The sequence below is a fragment of the Haliotis cracherodii genome, unplaced genomic scaffold (genome assembly GCF_022045235.1).
Source record: "Haliotis cracherodii isolate W230 unplaced genomic scaffold, xgHalCrac1.p SCAF_5, whole genome shotgun sequence".
NCBI lineage: Eukaryota > Metazoa > Mollusca > Gastropoda > Lepetellida > Haliotidae > Haliotis > Haliotis cracherodii.
In genome coordinates, this window is record NW_027266308.1 from 18,942,270 (window position 1) to 18,965,889 (window position 23,620).

Below are 23,620 nucleotides of genomic sequence, written 5' to 3' on the forward strand. Positions count from 1 at the left end.
GTTTATCTGTGCATCATTTGATGGAAAAGAGATAACTGATTCGTAATTAGTATTATCATACATTATAACTCCATTTCAGAATGTCATGATTGTCATTCCCTGCTTGGGTGAAATCAATTTATCAGTGGGAGAATAAATGCCATATGAGCAAGTCGGGCTACAAGTGGATTTCTGAGGGGCAGAATATATCCCTTATACCGAAATTCAAAGCAAATGGCTGCACGCTTTTTCCGAGTCAATGAAAGTCATCTGACATAGCACAAGTTAACCTCATCTCAGTCAACCAGCTGTTTTCTATCAATTTTGAATTTGTTTTATTTCTTTTACTATGTCATATTAAAACTTGTTGGACACATAAACTCCATGGACCCCTCGTAATCCTGCTACAACTTATTATGTTAAACGTGGCATGTTAAAATGAAGTTGCTTTCAATAGCCCAAATTTTTTAACTTATCTTGCATTACTCCTTAATGCATTTTTGCTTGTTCTTTACTGAGAGAAAGAGCTGTGAGAGGTCTTGCTGAAGAATAAGTTGTTCCAACTGGTTGTGTGGCTAACCCTATCACACAGCTCCAATGTGACCATGGAAGTGGTGACGTCACTGATCACCACATTACTGCTGTCACCCACACAGACAAGTCACCTGTTTTGAGTCTCAGCTGTGCTGAGACCTTTGAATTCTTTAGAGTGTATTCAATACCATTTGTTTCCTTGTGATTGTTATTTGTGCCAACGGTTTGTGACTTCATATCTTTCATATGGTTCATGCATTAAAATGTCCGACTCATCCGTGTATACAACACCCAAGCTACGACTTCCTTCTCCTCAGGCGGGGTTCCTCCAGTGTTCACTTCCACACCTGTATCTCCATCAGGGATGATTACCACCTCCTCTCCACCATACATCACTGGCACCGTCATCAAGGCTCGCTTCGTTGATTATCACGTCATCATCATCCTCTGTGACGCCCGACATGGCGCTGACAACCTTGAGCTCGTCTCTCCTTGCGTCTTACCAGTTCTCCACGGCACCAATGGTGCTGGCACTTCAGTCGCATCAGACTTCCATCCTTCCTCCCAATGCCTCTCCAGCCGCCTCGGATTCCCTACACACATCCTGCATGGTTTCATCTGATGCAGACAAAGTTCCAGCAAGCAGTGCCTATGTTCACAGCTCTTTCGGCACCACCAGCCTACGGCAACGCCTACGGTGCCTCCATCCTCAGTGTCACCTTTGACACCTCGGACGGCGCCTCCAGTGGATCTCAGTGGCACCTCTACAATCTTTCTTCATCATCTCACGGCTCTTCCTTTCCCACCTCTACGTGTAGTGGGAGTAAGTCCTCCCTGTACGTAGTCGCTCTCCAGGAGGGTTCCTTCATTCCCACTTATGATGACTCCTATGCTGACCTCGACTCTCACCTTGCCCTCAAGCAGTATCCAGATTGGCTGCCAGATTGTCTGGATTCCTTGCCTCTTATACCTGGTCCAAACGTGGACAAGATGGACACTGTCTAGTCCCATCCAACATCCGTCCCTCCTGACCCCATGATCAAGGACACGCTTTGGATGAAGACTTTGCCAAGCTCTCATTGACACCCTCCTTCAAGGTGCCTAAATACAGGAAGGACGACTTCCCAGCCCATGCCTTGGATTTTGTGGATTCGGCTCACACACTTGATGACGACCTACACTGCGTGACTGGTTCTAACTGCTCTATCCTCATCCGTGTGTCAGACAGTTGGCTGGCCTACATAGAGACTGAGATCCTGCATTCCATTAAGCCCCTCTACATCATGGCTTCCACCTCCAACTGCCTTGACCACCTGGCCCTGGTCATGGCTTATCAACAGCGCCAGATCGACCTTATGAGAGCCCACATGCATGCAGCCACCTCTGCCCACCCTGGTCTTCAATGGCCAAGTCTCTGCTACTCATGCTCGTGTCTCCAACTTCGCCAGAGATAAGACTGCCCTCCAGGCCCTGTAGCAAATGACTCATGCCAACTCCTTCAAGCCTCAATAACCTGCAATTACCAGTTTCGGAGAAACTCCCTCAAGGAGCGAAGACGTGACACCTCAGCCTTTCATGGAAGAACCGTGGGCACTCCGGCACCTGCCAACCACGCCATGACCATTCCTGTGGCGTGAGGGGGAACCAAAAGCGAAGCATTGTTACGACGGACACCACCGACTGGGACCTCCCACCCCCATCTTCCCGAGGCAAGAGAGTTAACTGACTTTAAAAGTCCAGTTTCCACCCTTGCCGAACTGGGCTGGAATTCCTGGGCTCGATCGTAGCGCCACCAATGGCTATTACGAGTTTTGTCTTTTCTATGCCTCTCCTATTGACCAGTCAGATTCAACCTCTTGTATCACTTGCATTTGCTTCAAACAAAACGGTGGTGCCCAGTCAAGACCATCTGATCAATAATCAAGATCTATATTGTGATAAAACGAGTCTTACATCGCAAAGTGCATCAAATCACGTGAGCGCCTTGATTAAAAACATGAAAAGATTTAGAAAATATCTGTTGACAACAAGTTAGCGGTGCACATGCTTTGCAAATCCTGCAGTAGACTGAAATCTGCATGACACTTTACGAACCGGATTTTGATTTCGGTGCGCGATTTTGATTGGACTATGCATAGACTCGTTAGTCCAGCCAAAATGTAACTCCATAATACCAGCCTAGTTTGGCAATTGTTGAAACTGGACTTTTATAGTCAGTTAACTCTCTTGCCTTGGGAAGATGTCCCTCCCCTAGCCATTCTAGTTGTCGAGACCCCTGTAGGTGGGAGAATAAGGTGCTATTGGTAGAACTGGGACATCCTGGGGGACCCATTTATCATAAGCATACTGAGCCGAGGGTATCAACTCACTCTGAGAGACGACCCGCCTCTGACGTCATCACTCATAGCAGACACTTGTCCCCCTACACAACAACGACTTCTTTGCTCCAACATCCACACACTGCTGGCCAAAGAGATTGTACACTCCTGGCGCTAACACCAGGCTTCTACTCACCGACATTCCTTGCCCCCAAGAAAGACTTGGACCAGTACCGAATGCTCCTCAATTTTGCAACATTCAGCAAGTGCTACCTGGAGCGTCAACTGTATTTCCGGATGTCCACACTCAGGTCCACTATCAATGGGCGGTTCTTCCATTTGGAATTTCTTTGGCCCTGTGGCTATTCACCCTGATGGCCCTGTGGCTATAGCCACCTACCTCCATCTGAACCATCGAGACATGGCCACGCTAATCCGCCACAGGTACTTCACACAGCATCTCCTCCATCAGTTGGGCTGGATCATCAATGTCCAGAAGTCACTGCTCATACCCTCGTACGATCTCCAATTCATCACAGGCACTTTCAGAATGACCGAGACCTCCTCCCTGTACCCAGGGACAGGTGGCGCTGAATCCAACACCACCTACTCACTGCTCGTCAACAATCCCGCACTCTCCGTCAATGGCAGACACTCCTGGGCGCAGGACCTGACATCCAGAGGAAGGCTTCAGCTATGCCCTATCCAAATGTTCCATGCTCCCTACATCAGTAGCCAGACCAGTCCATCTCCATCATCCATCATCCTATGCCAATGACTGAGCTCACAACTGTAATATATGGACTCTAACTTGTCTAGCTCTAACTAAGAGCTATGTGCCCCTCACTGACACTTGGTGTCGCTGTAGCCAGCTTGTGGCAGTCGCCATTAAACACTCAAGCTGTAGAATTGTTTTGTTCCTGCTCCCCCAACAAACATGACAACAACCTAATTTCACCTGTTCGTTGACGCCTCAATTCATGGCAGCGGAGCACATCTGTAGGGTCAAGGTCCCCAACTCAACAACAGGGGCACATCAACAACCTAGAACTGTAGGTGCACATCCTGGCTCTATCTCACTGGAAGCAGACACTTCAAAACGATCACATCACCATATCCACAGACAACATCATCTGCAACCAGGGGACGACTCACTCCCCCTTCCTGTTACAGCAGACGTTCAGTTTCAGATCCTACCACCAGGTGCCTCTATGATGACAAGTGATGCTCATTTCAGAGTTTCTGCAAGGAGAAACACCAGGATCCTGCCTCTGCGTCACCCCAATTCTTGGCGGAATATTTTCTGTTCTTGTGCTACAAGTGTCATCTATTGGGCAAGTACCACCATGACCCTCCTTGTGGCCCTTAACTCCGTCTTGGCAGTTCTGGATGATAGAAAGATGACCAAGGTCCCCAAACTCCTGGCGCTGTTACGTTCTTTTCATCTAGCCTGGTTCTGAACGTGGTCCTGACTCTGCCTTTGAGCCATTCCACTCGGTATCATACAACCACCTCACCAAAAAGATAATCTTCCTCTTGGCTCTGGCAACGGAGGCATGAGTGATCGAACTACACGCCCTAGACATCTGTGTCAGATTTGAGTGCATGAAGCTGTTCATCTTGGGCTGTGCTGGGTCTACATAGCCAAGAATCAACTCCCAGGACACCCGGATAGATCCTTACCATCCCGCCACTATCTTCGATAGTAGTGATTGAAGACAAACAGGAACTCCTATGTCCGGTACAGGCGCTGCGATGCTTCATTCGACGCTCCAAAAATCGTGGAAAATGTTGTTGCCTCTTCATACCAATATCACCAAATCAAATTGTCTAGATTTTCAAAAAATCCTGATCTAGTTCAAACCTGGAAAAAACTGTTTCATAAATGTTTGTACAAATTTTCAGTTGTGTTGTGTGCCTGATCTTGTCTGCTTGGAAAAGATGTTGTTGACATTGTAATGTTGTTTTCTTGTACATACATTTTGTAGAATCTATACTTCCTAGCGACCTGAGTGCAGACAAGTTCAGTTTTGTCATTTCTATTGTATGTGTCATTTCTGGGGCATTGCCATGTCTAGTTTACTGTCATTTCCTCTGCAATAATTTCTGCTTTATTGTCGTTTTTACACTAACAACATTGATATTTTCAGCAACGCAGTTCATTTGCAACAGCTCGTGAGATTGTGTCCAAGGATGGCCTTGGTCTGAAAGGTTTAAACAAAGGCTTATCTGCAACTCTTGGGAGGCATGGTGTCTTCAACATGATCTACTTCAGTTTCTACCATAACATGAAGGGTGTTGTCCCAGAGATGAAAGTGAGTATGCCATTCTCCCATGTCATTATTGTCATCTATAAAATTGTTTTGTTTTTCTTTGTCTTCTCTGAAATGGTAGAGTTGAGTATCACTTGGTATCTTTCTATATGATTTGTATCACCATACCGACTGACGATACTACTGGCGTCACACGATACACCACATCAAAAAGTAAGAAATGATGAAATAACTGCATTACGACATTTATTTATTGTTATCTCAAAATCTTTAACAATAAAACCACAAGAAAAAAACAGTTTTAAATGATGGGATGGTTATTAAATGTAACAGTTAGTCAGCGTGTCCTCAGTCACCTTGTCCGTGTTCTGTCATGCTTACAGGTGGGGCTATTCTACTTCTGCTGTTATGGGAGGTAACACTATTAGTTTCTATTCTGTTTACAGGGTATCTTGATCTCACACACTGCCGATTCAAGTAACATGTGCACCTAAGTATCTATGATATCGAAGGTGTCAGTGAATCGTTACAGTCCTACAAAATGGCAAGATAGATTCGGCTAAAACTTTATTTGGCTGTTGGTTTCTGTAAGGGGGTTCAAGGCATCAGGCTTGGAATTTCAATATGGCTTCTTTGATTTAAGAAAAGAATTAAAAAACCTTTCGCAAAATATAGTTTAAAACTTGGTGGTGAGATGGTCAGCTTATGTTGTACCAAGTTTGTTCAAGGCATCTTGATCAGAAATTAAATATGGCTGCCAATGGCCACATTGGAAAATATAAATGCTTATGAGTCATCTGTCACAAACATCTTGTCTTCAGAAGCCACTGGACCAAAGATGACTCTTGAATTTGGTCAAGATCTTTAAAGCTGATGTTCTATTACTCAGAAATTTTGATAGTAGTGGAGCTCAACATGTATGTTCCAGGTTTTTTAGCACGATATGACATGACCTATGGAATACTGTAAGGGACATTCTCACGATCTCGCATTCTCGCGATCTTGACCTTTGGAAACGAGCTAAATATGCTCAAAACATGAGAATGCCAATCGCGAGAATGCGAGATTTGGCCTATACAATCATCTAGTGGCTCACTCGTCTGAGGCGTCGCAATTCGCTGTGTAGAGTTGCGTCCCATGGCTGTGACAAGCTGGGGTCAAACTGAAATATAAATACTGTTCAAAGCGATGAATTTTTAAAACATGGGTTACGGCACGCATTTTATTTTTAACATATTATGTTTTCATATATCGAACTTTGTAAGGCATCTGTGTAATGCTGTCGAAGAGACGATTCACATGCATCATGCATGTTCAGTAGGGTTACGTGTACGGAGTAGGAACACACATATTAGCGATATTTCTAGGAACTTTGAGGCAATATAATAATGTAAGGTGGGATGTTTTGTAGTCAGGTGGGAGAGGGTGAAAATCTATTACTTTATTTTGTATGGTCTAAAGTAGCGAATATGGTGTCGTGTAAAAACATCGTACAATCTCATTTTAGCCGAATGCTACACATTGGTTTTTGAGAATTTTGTTTTAATGAATATGCTAGCAGTTTATAATATTGCCTCATGGAGAAAATCACTGACAGTGCAGCTGCAAATAGCTGCAATACTGCTGATGTGGCTTATAGCAATATTTACTCTCTCACTGACAGTGATATTTTGTTTCCAGCTTCCGGATACTTTTATGTTTTCACTATCACCGGACGTTCATGTACACAATTTCTTTTGTTCAATTATATTGAGCATGTTGAGGGTTTTAATTTAAAGTACATAGGAAACTAAAGGGAGAGGACTCTACTCTACGCGCATGCGCCTTGACCTTATGATATTACGCATGTGCACCGACAGCTTCTAAAACATGAGAACACGAGATCGTGAGTAAATGAAATGTCTCATTCTCTCGTTCTCACGATTTCGTGTTTTTGTGGCCGAATCAAGATTGCGAGATTGCGATATTATACATTTGGCCAAATCTCGCATTGTCGCGATCTCGCATTCTCGTATTTTGGGCATATTTAACTCGTTTCCAAAGGTCGAGAATGCGAGATCACGAGAATGTCCCTTACAGTATTCAATACATGACCACATTAGGGTGCTTGGTAACATTACAATACATGACCACATGAGGGCGCTTGGTAACATTACAATACATGACCTCATTAGGGCGCTTGGTAACATTACAATACATGACCACATTAGGCCACTTGGTAACATTACAATACATGACCACATTAGGGGGCTTGGTAACATTACTAAACATGACCACATTAGGGCGCTTGGTAACATTACAATACATGACCACATTAGGGCGCTTGGTAACATTACACTAGATGACCACATAAGGGTGCTTGGTAACATTACAATACATGACCACATTGGGTTGCTTGGTAACATTACAATACATGACCACATTAGGGCGCTTGGTAACATTACAATACATGACCACTTTAGGGCGCTTGGTAACATTACAATACATGACCACATTAGGTCGCTTGGTAACATTACAATAGATGACCACATAAGGGCGCTTTGTAACATTACAATACATGACCACATTAGGGTGCTTGGTAACATTACAATACATGACCACTTTAGGGCGCTTGGTAACATTACAATACATGACCACATTAGGTCGCTTGGTAACATTACAATAGATGACCACATAAGGGCGCTTTGTAACATTACAATACATGACCACATTAGGGTGCTTGGTAACATTACAATACATGACCACATTAGGGTGCTTGGTAACATTACAATACATGACCACTTTAGGGCGCTTTGTAACATTACAATACATGACCACATTAGGGTGCTTGGTAACATTACAATACATGACCACTTTAGGTCGCTTGGTAACATTACAATAGATGACCACATTAGGGCGCTTGGTAACATTACACTAGATGACCACAAAAGGGCGCTTGGTAACATTACAATACATGACCACATGAGGGCACTTGGTAACATTACAATACATGACCACTTTAGGGCGCTTGGTAACATTACAATTCATGACCACATTAGGGTGCTTGGTAACATTACAATACATGACCACATTAGGGCACTTGGTAACATTACAATACATGACCACATAAGGGCGCTTGGTAACATTACTAAACATGACCACATTAGCGCGTTTGGTAACATTACAATACATGACCACATTAGGGCACTTGGTAACATTACAATACATGACCACATTAGGGTGCTTGGTAACATTACAATACATGACCACATTAGGGCACTTGGTAACATTACAATACATGACCACATTAGGGCGCTTGGTAACAATACTAAACATGACCACATTAGGGCACTTGGTAACATTACAATACATGACCACATTAGGCTGCTTGGTAACATTACAATACATGACAATATTAGGGCGCTTGGTAACATTACAATACATGACCACATTAGGGCACTTGGTAACATTACAATACATGACCACATTAGGGCGCTTGGTAACATTACAATACATGACCACATTAGGGCACTTGGTAACATTACAATACATGACCACATTAGGGCGCTTGGTTACATTACAATACATGACCACATTAGGTCGCTTGGTAACATTACAATACATGACCACATAAGGGCGCTTGGTAACATTACAATACATGACCACATTAGGGCGCTTGGTAACATTACAATACATGATATCAATAGTCTGCCAAATAAAGTTATAGTACATGGCAACATTCTTGGTGCTTTACTTTAAATTTGATGTAAAATTTACTTACTCACTTTCAGGATTCAAAGCATGATTTGGCTCGACGTTTTGTGATTGGTTTGTGTGCTGGCATCCTAGCTTCCTGTGTCAACATTCCATATGATGTAGCCAAAAGTCGTATACAGGGTCCTCAACCTGTCCCTGGGCAGATTAAGTATCGGACGTGTAATGCAACAATCAGAACTGTGTACAGAGAAGAAGGGTGAGTGACAGTAGAAGTGCAGAGAGGAAGTGGAGTGACAGTAGAAGTGCAGAGATGGGGGAAAGATTTTAAGTTTTGAATTGATATTTTCATGTTTTTGTTCATCAGATACCAATTTTTATTCATGTTATGCTATTTTCTTGCCAGCTTCTTTGCTCTGTATAAAGGGCTGCTTCCAAAGGTGATGAGACTCGGACCAGGTATGTACCACGAACCCACAGCAAATATGTCATTTGAAGACAGTTCTGGCAGTGATGATATCTACAAATGCCTTTTATATCAATAATTGTGATATCAAATTGAATACTACAGCTACTCTCAGTTGTAGGGTGGAATATGTACCAGGGTCCCATCATTATGAACAAAAACAGAACAGTGTCATCAGGACTCAGGTTAAAGTGGATCATTCAGTTGTTGTTAGAAGTAAATGCAATGATATGTTATCAGGTAATGTGGGTAAACCTGTTTCACCGTTCTATGACCTTTCACTTTCACATACCCTCATCAATCTTGTGATGTGTTTTCAACAACTCCTCTCAAATCCCTGATAATTTCACAAAAAAGGAGTTTTTCGCATCGTTCATTCTTTATTCTGAGACGATACGGAGAGTAACAACCATGTGATAATAAACAAAGAATATTAAAAATAGCTTTGTTTTGAAATATTCTTTTGTGTATTTGATGTATGTACAATCCATGCCTAACATCTTGACCAATTCAGATACACAATCAACATTTTTTTTCTTCTATTCAGCAAATTATTTACATGGTGAAAACAGTCAATTTATCTTGTCAAGTTACATGTACAATATCCTGGGAATGCGGGGATCTAAACACAACTTTCATTATAATAGAAATGATCATCCATATTTGCTTGGTAATAAGCAGTTTTAGTTTGGAAAGTTTTCCCCATACTTTCCATTGAAATTGATAATTCCCATTTCAATTTCTAAATCTGCACATTTCTTTTGTTAATCATTCTTTGCATTTTGCATGTTTTCATGTTCATCATTTGCAATGTGTTTGCCCAGATATATCACCAACTTTGTACAAAAAACATCATGACAAGGTATTTTCCAGGAACCCCGAATTTTATTTTACCATGTCATTCCAATTGTAACCATGCCATTGGAACTCTAAGACAAGGACTCTCAAACCTTTTATCCTTCTCAGATGAAAGACTTCACAGATCTTTCTTGAAATGTTGACTGTATGGTTTACCTACTTGATAGCCTACCATCATAACCTTTATAGGTTTGTTTGTACAGATACTATGATTTGGCATTTCTTGTAAAGACTGATGATACATTCGTAACTGAATTCTGTTCCAAAGATTTGTTTTCTTTTCATCAAAATTTACTGTTGCAAGATTGCAATGTTAGCTTTACAGCCCCCTTCCTGATGCTTGTTCTTCCATGTCAGGTGGTGCAATCATGCTGTTGGTATACGAGGCTGCTTTTGAATGGATGCAGAAGAATCTGTGAGAAAACCTGATTACATGTACAAGTAAGTACATATTAAGTTATCTGCCTCTTTAAGCAGTACCCAGGGATTATCTGACCTACTCAGAGCCAGATATTCGGCCCCAAGTCTGCAGTAAATGTCAATAACAATTCCCAATTTGGAACTAAAAATTCCCAATCCGTGTTACAATGTATGAATAGATATAACTTATAACTAATTTTATGGCTTTGAAGAATTAACCTGTATTCACTTATAACAAGACCAGTAAATAGGAACCGGTTTTAATGCTACCATTTATATTATGGCATTTAATGCAATCTCAAAATATCTCTGAATTTAAGAAAATATAAACTTTTAACAAATCCCAGTTGGGAACAAAATATCATTTTTTTTCCCCAATTTGCCTGCCAAGGGCACTTTGTTAACAATTGTAGCTAAATCCCTGGTACCACTTTTCCACATTACCACTTTTCCACATTACCACTGAGTCTACCTTGTCACTGTGTGCCGCCCCAGATGAACACAGTAGTTAGTAATCCAGACCATTTCCAGCCTTATAATATGACAGTTATGCTGTCTTCATCTGTATATACTGTTGTAGAAGGACATGTTACCTTCTGTAATGAGGTAGCAGACTTTCTAAACAATTGGTGAGAATAATTTTTTTTGTTTGTTTTAGGATTGACTGCCAAATCCAGTAGTGAAAATTATTGTGAGACAACATACAGTGGAACTGGGAAAAGATTATGTTACTGATTATCAGTCATCTATTCATGTAGTTTTCGTCATGTTTTGTCTTCAGTGCCCAATGGAGTCTGTTTCGATGGATAGCTAGGACTGATTATTCTCTGGCATTTTGACATTTTGAATTTCTGTAGAGAAACTTATTTTCATTTACCATTGACAGACTTTACATGCACGATGGCAGACTGTGAAAATGTGAAATTTAGTGATCCCAAGATAAAACTATGACGGTAAACAACACATGTTCAGCCCACCAGGACCAAGGTCCAAGTGAGCTTATAGTATGTTGTCTGTCGGTCATCTATCCAGTGTGTTTGCATCTGTCATCCATTGTCTGTTAACTTCTTCTCTTCTTGGATTCAGCTGAACAGATAATAACTGGATTACAATTATCGTGGTGTTTAAATCAAAGGTTTTGAGTTTTTATTAAAGAAATCAAGTTAAGTTATAAAAATCAAATTGTGAAAAATCTTTAAGAATCGTCTTCTAAGAAACCAAAATGTCAAGCAATATGGAACATTGATATGATGTGTACCCTTAGGAACACAATGGGAATGAAAATTGTTCATGTTCATGAAAAGTTACACCTTTAAGAATCTTTAAGAATCAATTTCTCAGAAACCAGATGGTCCTGGGAATTGTTTTTTTAAAATTGAAAAGATATTCTTTAATTGTGAAATGTGAATCTGCTTCTTAATAAGTAAAGGAGTCTAGTAGATGATTAGCAGGATGTGCAGAACTACAATGCCATTCCATTATTATCATAGCATTTTTATTAAGAACTAAGCAATTTTTCCTAAAATTTAATATAGCTATTTTTATTAAAGAACATCACACAAAGTTTGTGAAAGTCAAAAGGTCTTTGTTATGATGAGATGTATTATTAGGCCGGTAGAAATAGTGAAACACATCGACATTTTTGATAACAGACAAATTTTATGTAAAGATGAATCATATACATATTCTGTCACACCATACCCAACCCAACCAAAAACAACCTCTGGCAAATATATTCTTAACCATTTTATTTATTGGGACAAATATGGTAGAAAAAGGGGAAAATGGTTTCTTCATGGAGGCTTTAATCAGGATGTCTTTAAACACACAATGGTGATTATTTGCCATATTTGGTGAACAAATACAGATTATGATGATAGAAAATTGAATTGGGATTAATTATTAAGAAAATTAACAATTAACGAGGTGATGTGTGGCAAGGCCATACTTGAGTTGTCTCCCTTTAAACATACTTGCATCAACTCTCAAAATGTTGGTATTCTTCATTCCTACTTGAATGTTTGCAGCAACTTAATGATTTAAGTAAATATTTAGAAGCAGCAAAAGGTCCATTCCAAATTAAGTCAAGGTGACATATCCATTGTCAGGTAGACATGCCCCCATAATCATAAAAATGTCAAGGTTTTTATCAGCTTTTGACAATCAAAATGAACTTGTGTCCACCATAGAGTAGTTGGCAACAACTTGATAGCTCTTCAAACAGTTTCACAATCTGTGCATGTATATATGCTGTTCACACTTCCTGTTGTAGCAGATGGACCTGTTAATCAATTATAGACTGTCATCAACAAGAATTCCGTTTTCACACGCACTTTCACATTTGCAATGGATGCTACATGGAATTCTCATTTTGAAGCAGCTGCAAGAAGTACATAGTCTTGTGGAGCTCTTTCATGAACATCTAATCTCCTTCAGTAGGTCTGGTGGAGCAGGGTCTTTATCAGTGATCACTGGGAGTAAATGACCATGAGTGTTTCTGAACCCAAACCTTTCGTTGTCATGTAACGTTTCAAGATGACGCCATGTATGGACCTGCAGATGAACTTGCAGGAAATGGAAGTAGCAAGCTCTTGATGTTGGAGGCATGCGTTCAACAGGAATATATCTAGTAGATATGATGTTCAGGTATCCCAGGTCATCTAAAGATCTTCCATACTTTCCACCAGTGTATAGTCCAGAAACATACCTCTCTCCTGCTTTCTTCACATCATTCAATGGCACATCATCCTCACCAAACACTTTGACTGCTGTTTGAAGTTCAGGTGATGAAGAAAGGTACTTCATATGCTTCACTTTACCAAAGCCAAATACAGATGTCGTGTCACATCCAGAAACAGCATGCAAAAAGGGCAACAATTGGCACTGATGATAACCAGTTGAACGCTGTGCTTCTTGTATTGATATTGTTTGTGTTTTTGTCTTCATATATACATCAGACTTGGGATCGACATGGTGCATCAGCAAGACAAGAACATCTGTATCATCTGAAACAACATGTACTGTGTTGTGTGTGTCAGATAACTTGACTGCCTCTCTAACAATGACACTGTCAGCATCCCCTTCACTTCCTGCATGTTGTACAGAGATATCAGAATCCATAAGGTATTCAGATAATAGATTGATGGTATTCTGTTTGTTCTTCTTGTTGGCAAGAAAACTGCTTTGGTCAGAGGGTACAGGGGTTTGGGGGTTTACTACCACATCAGCATCTGTGTCCTTCATTAGTCTGCGACCCTTCTGCTCTTGTTCCTTTGTTGTCTGAACTTCATAACTGTCAAACACTACCAGAAGAGGAAATCCATCTGTTGCTTTGTGTGCTAATGTATTGGTGTAAGCACGACACACATCGTGAAGGGTGCCTATTTTGGGCCATTTCATTTGTTGAAGCACAGCACATCCGTCAAAAACTGTAATTCCAGGGACGATGTCACTAGTAACGAGAATATTCGGATTCAACTTTCTGATGTGTCAGGAAAGTTGCGACTTTTGGGATTTTCGCATAGTGCCATCTTCATGGAAGAGAGCTGGTGGAAGAGAGCTGGTGAAACAGCTGCAAGTTCAAAGCTGAACACAGATGGAGGTGGACCTCCTGAAACATAGGCAATCGACAACAGACGTTGGTACATCTCAGCAGAAGACATATGAATTTTTTCACCGTCTTTTAAATTCACTGCCTTTTTCATCACAGCAAATGTAACAGCTTGGCTGCTTTTCTTTAACATGACATCTCCAAACTTCTTCTCGTTGATGCTGTCTTGAATGGAGTTACCAATTCTGACCAGCTTGTCAACGTTGACTCGATCATCAGCAATCAGACCTGTTGCAATGTTTCTCAGCTGGGAATTTTCTCCACCTTGAAATGGGTCCTGAGATAGCCTAGGATAATCTGCATATCCCTGAAGTCTTGACTGATTCGTCCTACATTCATTTCACGATGCTGATCTGACCATGAGCTGTTGGTTGTTTTCGTCAAGGATCTCAAAGAGTCAGTATACTGAGCAGTGACATGTGACATGACAACAGCCACTTTGTTCTTGCACCTTCCCTGTGTGTGATATTGATAAGTCCACCTTGGGTCTTTCCAGCCCTCATCAGTGACTGTTCTATGGTCATATCACTCCACGTGCCACTCCAGAACAGGTTGCTGTTACGACGGACTGTGAAGAGGCCATTTTTAAGGGGACTTTCAAGGCATGGACATGGACTTTTGAAATCCTGTAAATACAGCCTGCAATACTTGGCATAGTTGTATATCCTGTAGCAGCAAACCAGGGTAGCATATCTTGTGATACTTTTAGATGAAGTTGCCAGTTCCCTGTGCGCTCAGCTCTGATGAACATACAGACAACAGACACAAAGTCCAGAAAATTCAGCCACAAATTTGCAGTCCTTGATTCTTGTAGTTTCTGCTTTGGACTTTGTAATCTTGTTGATACTTCTGTCATGATGTTGTTGTTCATCACATGGGTGATAGACTGATCTTGTTCCATAAGCTGTTTATTCAAGAGTTCCAACTCTGTAAACATCTGATCAACATCTGGACTTCTTGAAATGAAATTCTGCAGTGTTTCATTCTGACTGACTGAACTATCATTGTTGTCTTCCATTTCAGCTGAATTATCGTCTTCAGCAATATCTCCTTCAGGCATCAAAAGAAGTATGTGCAAAGCAGCACAGGTGAGAAGACTCTAAGCTCTAAGTGTCTTTGTATAAGCCTTTCCTTCCACCATTTTGGGAATGGAATTTTGGGCATATACAGTAGCCCAAGCTTCATCCAGTCCACAGCCTTCCATAGCCTTACAACCTGCCCCTAGAAAAGACATCAGCTGATGAAAACCTCCAAGACGAAGTTGAACATGTTGAAATTCAACAGGATTGTCAGCTTTAATTTTATATGCCTTCGCATAGAGTGCTTGGTCAAAGGTGAGCATTGCACAACATTGTCTAGCTTTTTGTCTTTGCTTATCAATGAAAACCAGTATGCTATGTACAGCCTCAATCGTTTGAGGGTTAAGAGGTGTCATTGGATGGTAAACAATTGAGGAGCACAAACATTCACCTTCTGTAATTTCTGCCATAAAGCCTTGCCAACTCGGTGATACTTAGAAACGGGCATTTGACAGCATCCATAAGGTGTCTAGCTTCAGATACTCTTCCAAAGAACCAACTTCGACTGGTTCGAGATTCTGGAACACTATCTTGGACATGAGATTTTTGTTGGATTGCCTATACGGTTGTATTATATGACTAAAGTCACCAGAAGATGCAATATCAGCAGATGTTTTCTTCTTACGCTGAACAGTAATTGTTTGCTTGGAAGCTGGGGTTTTGCAAGCAATAATACCCATGACATGTGTTGAATTGTGTCCAGCAACAGTGTCCTCATTGTAGTCAAAGTTGTCAGCCACCCACTGACAAAAACTACAGACTCGCTTACTACAGCTGATTTCTCAAAATCCATTACTTGATCATAAGACAGAGAAGCCAAGACTAGACAAAACATTTAGCAGCACTCTGGATCTTGTTGTTTGGTGGATGAAAAGGCCAGTGGAGAGCATCAAAGGTGATAGGATAAGGGTTTGGAGCTGAAGCTTGCATCAATGCATGACAAAGAGAAACAACTTCAAGTCGTTTTTTTTCAAAGGCAGTTTCAGTGGTGGCTTTTCTCATTAGACTTCTCACAAACACAAGGAGGACATCAGGAACCTCATTCTCAAGTTTGTCAATGTCAGTGTCTTGAGGACAAGGATAAAACAAGTCTGTCTTCTTGAGACCTTCCAACCGCTTTCTGATATGACATCCTAACATTCTGGCTTGTTGCAGTGTGTCATCTTTATCACTGTCATCTTCATAAAAGGAGTTTTGCAGAAAAGTTGCTGCTTTGTCAACAAAAGTAACAACATTTTCTCTTCCTTCAACTTCTGCTATAGTCACCTTTGCACCAAAATGTTCAAGAAGACGGCGCTTCAGATGTTTAATGCTGTATGGTTCCACATCTTCGGCAAGATAAGATGCCAGCCTTCTCTGCAAATCCTGTATAGTGAACTGACTGTTTTGTGTTTTGTTGGAAGGATAACCACCTGCATAATGCTGAGAAAGCAGTAATGTTGGCTGTGTCCTCATTTTTGATATTGGTGCCACTTTTACCACGTGCTGACAAGAACTTTTGCATGCATGGTCTATGATATGTAGCCTCAACTGCACGAATATCACCTGCCATTGCAATCCTAGCCTTGATTTCTACTGATTCCTTATCAAGTCTCTGGTTACAAACTTGTAACAGTGTATTTTGTAAGATGCTTGTTTTTCCAATATTGCTGACATACTCAATACTGCTCACAGCAGAGGACTGGCTTGGATAAAGACGTCCCTTAACAAAATCAATTTCTTTGGCACATATTAAACAATGAGTTTCAAAGTTGAAATTGGAGTTCAGAGTTCACAAAACCCTTGTGGCTGTTTTACATGTGGCAGTGGACTGAGTTTGGATGGCTTTGTAAATGTTCTTGTTTGCTGTGTATGTCTTTCGACAACTCTCATGTACAAAATACATGTAGTCATTATTCACTGTAATCTGAGTGTGAATGTCATCTTCATTGATACTGCAATCAAAGATGAAAGTCCTTTTGAAGACAACTCCATCAACACCACACAGAACACAGCAGTGGTCAGCAGCACCTGGAATTAAAACAATACAAATAATTTTTTTTACAAAAATAGTATGCAATTTAAAAAATATGCTCATGTGTTAAAATGTTGCATAGTACCAGGATTGCATCTTGAAAATGTGTACATAATGTATGTGCACCACCCAAAATCACATGGAAGAAAATCAGTGAAACATTTCATTTTTGTCAAAAGTTCTAAAAAAAAATTAGGCATAGCTTCCGCGTGCCGGGCTACCTGCCTGGTCTAGGGAACAAACGTTCAATTTACTGATCCCCCCAACCCCAAGGCTAATGGACAACTGTCCATTGTGCAATGCCTTTCCCTTAGCCCAACACATTAAATTTATGTTTACATGAATATTGGTATATAATGGTACCTACCTTATCACACAGTTTCATTCAAGGCATTGAAATTTGTTTATGCAATGATAAATGCATTGTACAGAGATTAGAAATAGAATTTTGGGGTTTTGTTTGTACTAATGTTCTTGTGTTTACCCATTTTATAAAATGAATATGAAGTGTTACACATCTATTTACTATGATATCTGTGTATTTAAACAAACATATATTTAATTAAAAGTAACAAAAATGTACATTATTCCCCCCACAAAGCATTTCAGAGTAGGGCCACCTGAAGTCATCATATATGTAACCAGTTGTTAAGGTAGTAACATACAAGGAAAAGCTGTCTGCTAGCATACAAGTGTCCGATGTATGGGTTTACAGCCCCCCAAACATATTTATTTATATTCTAAGTTATGTGTCTAACTTCACTAGGGTAAATAACAGATGGAAAAAAACATATCTAAGTTGTGTTACAAACACAGTTTAAATTAATTTCTCTTCAACAAATGCAAATACCATACAATGCTATCAAGAAAATCTGTCAAAACTGTGATGGAATAAACTCGAAGTATAAAGCAAATACTTCAATTATAATAATAAAATTACTCTATGCTAAGGACTCTGCATATAAACTTCTTACCAGAGCTCTTGTGTGTTGTTGATGATATGTTCTTGGAGTGATGTGTTGACACAAAACCTCTATGAGCTGGAGAGACCACCAGTGGGTGCCATCTTGTTTTGGTTCCTACAGATACTACTTTATGGACAACAACTTTACATGCAAAGAAAGTCATTGAGCAAATTTGACTGGAAATCAAACTTATGGTAATGACATATGAACATGAGAATACCTTTGGCACACATATTTGTCTGTTACCGAAAATGTCTAGGTGTAATTAAATTAGAGGATTTTCCTACTGGCCTATATTAACAATTAAAGACTAGAACCAAAAACCATAGAATCCAGGATCCCAGTGAAGATCAGGGTATAAGGGCCCTTTATAGCCCACATGATCTATTTGTATTGTAGTATTCATGTTACAAGCATGATGTTTGTAAGATGTACCAGGTATTGTAGTATTCATGTTACAAGCATGATGTGTGTAAGATGTACCAGGTATTGTAGTATTCATGTTACAAGCATGATGTGTGTAAGATGTACCAGGTATTGTAGTATTCATGTTACAAGCATGATGTGTGTAAGATGTACCAGGTATTGTAGTATTCATGTTACAAGCATGATGTGTGTAAGATGTACCAGGTATTGTAGTATTCATGTTACAAGCATGATGTGTGTAAGATGTACCAGGTATTGTAGTATTCATGTTACAAGCATGATGTGTGTAAGATGTACCAGGTATTGTAGTATTCATGTTACAAGCATGATGTGTGTAAGATGTACCAGGTATTGTAGTATTCATGTTACAAGCATGATGTGTGTAAGATGTACCAGCTATTGTAAAGTACTCATGGAAATGAAAAAAACTGTTTTTTCGACCTCAGATCTTAAATAAATGCAGTTAATATACAAAATATGTAAATATTCAAACAACTAAATTAGTACTAATTGGGCCGTGGCACAAATACAGCGTATCAAATGTTTTTATGCCTTTTTACACGTAAAAGTGTGTAAAAATGTGAATAAACAGACTATTGGAAACAGGGCATAACCAGGTGTAAGTGGATCAAGGTGACCTATGACACCTTGACGACAGGTGAGAACAGGTGCATAATGCCTATAGTCTGTTTCTGCTATGTCAATTTGGACTTAGTTTTATTTTTGAATGTTGAAAGTGCCAACAAATTACCTCCTGTAAAGTACATTTTGTATTGTTCACTGAGATCAACTAGCAAATCCAGACTAGTACTTTTCGAGTTGTTTTGTTATTTCGTATTTACAGCTACGTAACACTTTGTGTCGATTTTTAAATTGAGAAAAACAGGATTTTTTTCATTTCCATGAGTACTTTAGTATTCATGTTACAAGCATGATGTGGGTAAGATGTACCAGGTATTGTAGTATTCATGTTACAAGCATGATGTGTGTAAGATGTACCAGCTATTGTAGTATTCATGTTACAAGCATGATGTGTGTAAGATGTACCAGCTATTGTAGTATTCATGTTCCACTTATACAGAACAATCATTACTTGCAATTGTGAACCACAGAACTATTGAGTCGATAGCTAAAAGTACCCACCCGACTCAATGCTGAAAGTAGTGTGAAAAAACATACCTATTTACTAATCAAGGGAAGGTGAAAAACTTCAGTTGTCTGAAAATGATTAGTAACATCCTTGACCTTTTGGATAACTCAAGGGCAGCTATTCTTAGTTTCTATACTCTAAATGGGAGTGGTTTCCGATTGTATAAGCCTGTAGATTACAGTCTATCTTTCCCAGTGTATTAATGATTAATTTTGTAGAATCGCTGACCCCAACCCCCCACCCACCCCCAGTAATTCTAGTAATTCTAGTAATCTCTTCCTTCAAATAATTGGGGCCTTTCTTAAAACTATGCAAGGTGCGATGGAGGGAGGTACTTTTGTGTGTCGTAACCAGTTCCACTTCCTGTATGCGCAGCAAGCTATGCGTGTTTGCAGACAACTGTAGATAGGAGTCGAGTTTAAGATATTGGTATTTCCACCGTTGAAGATTTCGAACGTAGCAAAGATTGCGATCTTAAATCCAAGCCGTCTTACAATCTCGCTAAGCTCGGTTTGTTCAAGTGGAATAGGACAATTGTATGGTGATTATAAAGTTGATTGTAGGTGCCTAAGATCGATTGTGACTAAGATTGTCCTGTGCAAGCGGACCCAGGTATTGTAGTATTCAAGGTACTAGCATGGGATCAATAATTCCGGTGACAGTTTGTATAGGTGCACCCCTGGATTGACTTACTAAAGTCTCAAGCACTTGCATTTTGATTTTATAGTATATATTTATTTTCTGCTACTTCCCAAGTGAAATGAAATGTCCCGGGTTGACACTGCTGGACCTGCTGTCAGAAAAATTATTTTTTGAAATCCAAAAATACAGTTTTTGTTATTTATGTTTATACAGTGATGGTATGGATATGTAATGTATTTCCTCACAAACAATTGTGGTATTATAAATGTAGCAATATTTTTAAAAGTTCTTAAAATACAGATACTGTATTAAATATTATCATATTGCAATTGTGCTGCTCATTGTTTTAGTATGTATGGCTAGCAGTGCGATGTTTTAGATGCATGTGGGGAAACAAGAAAATATTCTATACTTCAGCCAGCAGGCCTGCACAGGCAGGCCATTAGTTGCATAGTGAGTCGGTGAGGGTTATTGACAATCTGTTACCATGAGTTGTGCTTCTGTAATTCCTCATGGAATCTCCAATGAACAGGTTGTCTCCCTTGGACCATCAATTTGACTCTTTCTGGTCATTTGTGTTTGCATTTCTTTATACATGTAATTTACATTAACTGTTGAGAAAGTGTATGTATCCATGTTAAACAGTCCGGTGGTATGACTGCATGATGCTTGTGTCTGTCTCAAGTGAGTTTTTGAAGCTGCTGGCAGGTTCCTCCAGGCTGGAGAAAGGCTATACCTCACCTGATCAGTGCTCACTACTGTCATTTTGATAACAGGAAGTCAACATTGGCCATTTCATTTCATTGGTCAGTCAAAGTTTGCGAAGGTTGTTCTGACATGACCTGTAATGGGATGTCCACAGATCTTTATGAAGCGGTAGCAAGCACTGACTGTAATGAGATTGTGAAACAATATCATGTAAAACTATGTGAGCAGTTTACAGTAATCAAACATACTGGCTTCTATTTATCCAGAAATAGCAATTTCAATTCACATTTATTTCTTTATTCATTGGAATATGTATATATAATGTTTTGTACAATTGCATTGCAAAGTATGCAGTATTTACTGGGAAATGTCAGCCCTATATATCCTGTTTTCTATGAGTGGCAGTTGTAACAGTGAGTGGCTGTGTATGTTTACTCAAGGATTTCATTGGATTTTTATCCCTTGTATTTTATAGACAACTATATCTTATCTGAAAATCTTGTTGAATAAAATGATTATTTTCTATTTTTGCTTAGTTCTATGTATTTCCAGACATATGAGAGATAAAACTGAATTGAATACCTGGCCTTTAATTGATTGTGTTCCATTAATATAGTGAAGTAAGTAAGGATCACAACCTGACTTCAGCAAGAATTGTTCTATTAATATAGGACCGCCTCTTTGGTCGAGTGGTAGAGCATCTGCCCAGAAAGGGAGAAGGTCAGGGGGTTCAATCCAAAGCAGCGTCATCCCAAAAGACATTAAAAGATGGTACTTGTTGTTATACTGTCTGGTGCTCGGCATTAAGGAGCTAAAACAATGACAGGTCGGCGTGGTGTCAGTATACTGTTGGGTATTCATGCTAAATTTCGGCATGGTGTTTAGTGGGCTAGCACCATGAAATTGGCATTAGCCCGGACAGGTACAAGCAGCCACACACATGCGCATGCACGTAGCTATATAAGTACAATAATCTTGAACACAACGTGAAACCCCATTTCACCTAACCTTATTGTCAAAGACCAAGCACAAGTTACATACTGGCCTAGGCTGACTGTGGACCAAGCACAGATTACAACCTCACCTCGACCTTGTGTTCCATGAGTATGTACATGCTGACTTTGACTGGTTATGTTCTGTTAAATTTGAGGAGCCTTAATTGCAAAGGGTACAACCTGACCTTAACTGGTAGTGTTCCATTAATGTCAAGGATGAAACAAAGATTGCAGCCTTAACATGACTTTAAAGACTTAAATTAATATCGGGGACAAAGCAATGATAACAACCTGACCTTGACTGATGGTGTTTTCACTGAAGTAGCCGACGCAACCTTACCTCGGTTAGGGTCTGAATTTGACTGCTGCTGCCACACTATACTATTTTAATCAAACAGCACTTGGACATCCCACGGATATAATCCCATGTATATCTCCTTTTCAGCCCTGTGAAGTGTGTTGACAAATTGTCCAGCCATGTACAGGGTCATGGTCATCTTCCAGGTCCTAGCCTGAAGTAAAGTTTGTATAAAAGAAAACTGATGAAGCATTTACTTGGTCATATCAATGTAACTTGGTACATGTCATCCTTGGGCTTGGGTCGCTATCGGAAACGTTTTTTCCAGATATTTAACACCAAACTCAGCAATATTCAAGTTCTATGACGGCGGTCTGTAATTAAATTTGTCTGGACGAGACAGTCCTGTGATTGATGTCATGTGATGACATGCATTGGCTGCCTACCAATTGTAAGACCAGTTCTAACCTGGAACTTCACAGGCTTAAGTCTTCTACATGTAGTGGTAATATTATTTGATATACTTATGTATGACAAACAGTGACAATCTTTTGATATCAAAAGTAGGTCACTGTCAATGTGTTGCAAGTCGAGGGAACTTATGTGATGGCCTGTTTGTACGGGGTCCACCATGCGACCATAAGCCACTGACCAATGATTCTGAATTTTTACGTTTGATACTACCAATGATGACATCTGTGACAAGTAGTCTCACTACTTGTAGCATTTGTGTATGACGTCATTTGTATAACGTCATGGGTATGACGTCACAACTTTGGTTGTTCAGCCATCTTGCGGACTGAGTAAAACATGTCCACCAAACTCTCACTGTTTGTGGTATCTTAGAACCCCAAGATTCATGTCTTTGTCTAAGAAAGACATGAAGCCTTAAACATGGTGTCAGAAGTGTAAGCGGACGTCATTCATCACGTATTACAGTGAGGAGAGTCGTACGTTCGTTTTCAAACAGCATTGGATCGTCATGGGAGACGAGGAGGTGCAAGAGATCATAGAAAATGGCGGCAACCACATGAGTGTTGTGAGAGGACCCATACATCTCAAACCTCCAAATCAGTTAGATTTTCACTCCCCTAATCTTCAACACAGATGGAAGATGTGGAGAGAAGAGACGGGGCTGTACCTAGATCTTTCTACGGAAGGCAAGTCTGCAGAATCGAAAATAAAGTACTTT

The 23,620-nt window shown here is 40.0% G+C and overlaps 1 protein-coding gene and 1 pseudogene across 1 annotated transcript in view; one reads left to right on the plus strand and one right to left on the minus strand.

Annotated features, from left to right (window-relative positions):
• The window catches only part of LOC139442071 (mitochondrial 2-oxodicarboxylate carrier-like), a 65,995-nt gene extending 44,371 nt beyond the window's left edge, over nt 1-21,624 (plus strand). Inside the window, exons 5-9 of the mRNA XM_071222852.1 lie at nt 4,982-5,146; nt 8,875-9,056; nt 9,204-9,256; nt 10,479-10,562; nt 11,200-21,624. Of these exons, the coding sequence (XP_071078953.1) occupies nt 4,982-5,146; nt 8,875-9,056; nt 9,204-9,256; nt 10,479-10,540 (462 nt within the window). The 3' untranslated portion in view covers nt 10,541-10,562; nt 11,200-21,624. The remainder of the gene's footprint in view (nt 1-4,981; nt 5,147-8,874; nt 9,057-9,203; nt 9,257-10,478; nt 10,563-11,199) is intronic.
• LOC139443573 (uncharacterized) lies at nt 15,665-16,769 on the minus strand (annotated as a pseudogene).
• Nucleotides 21,625-23,620: the final 1,996 nt, after the last annotated feature.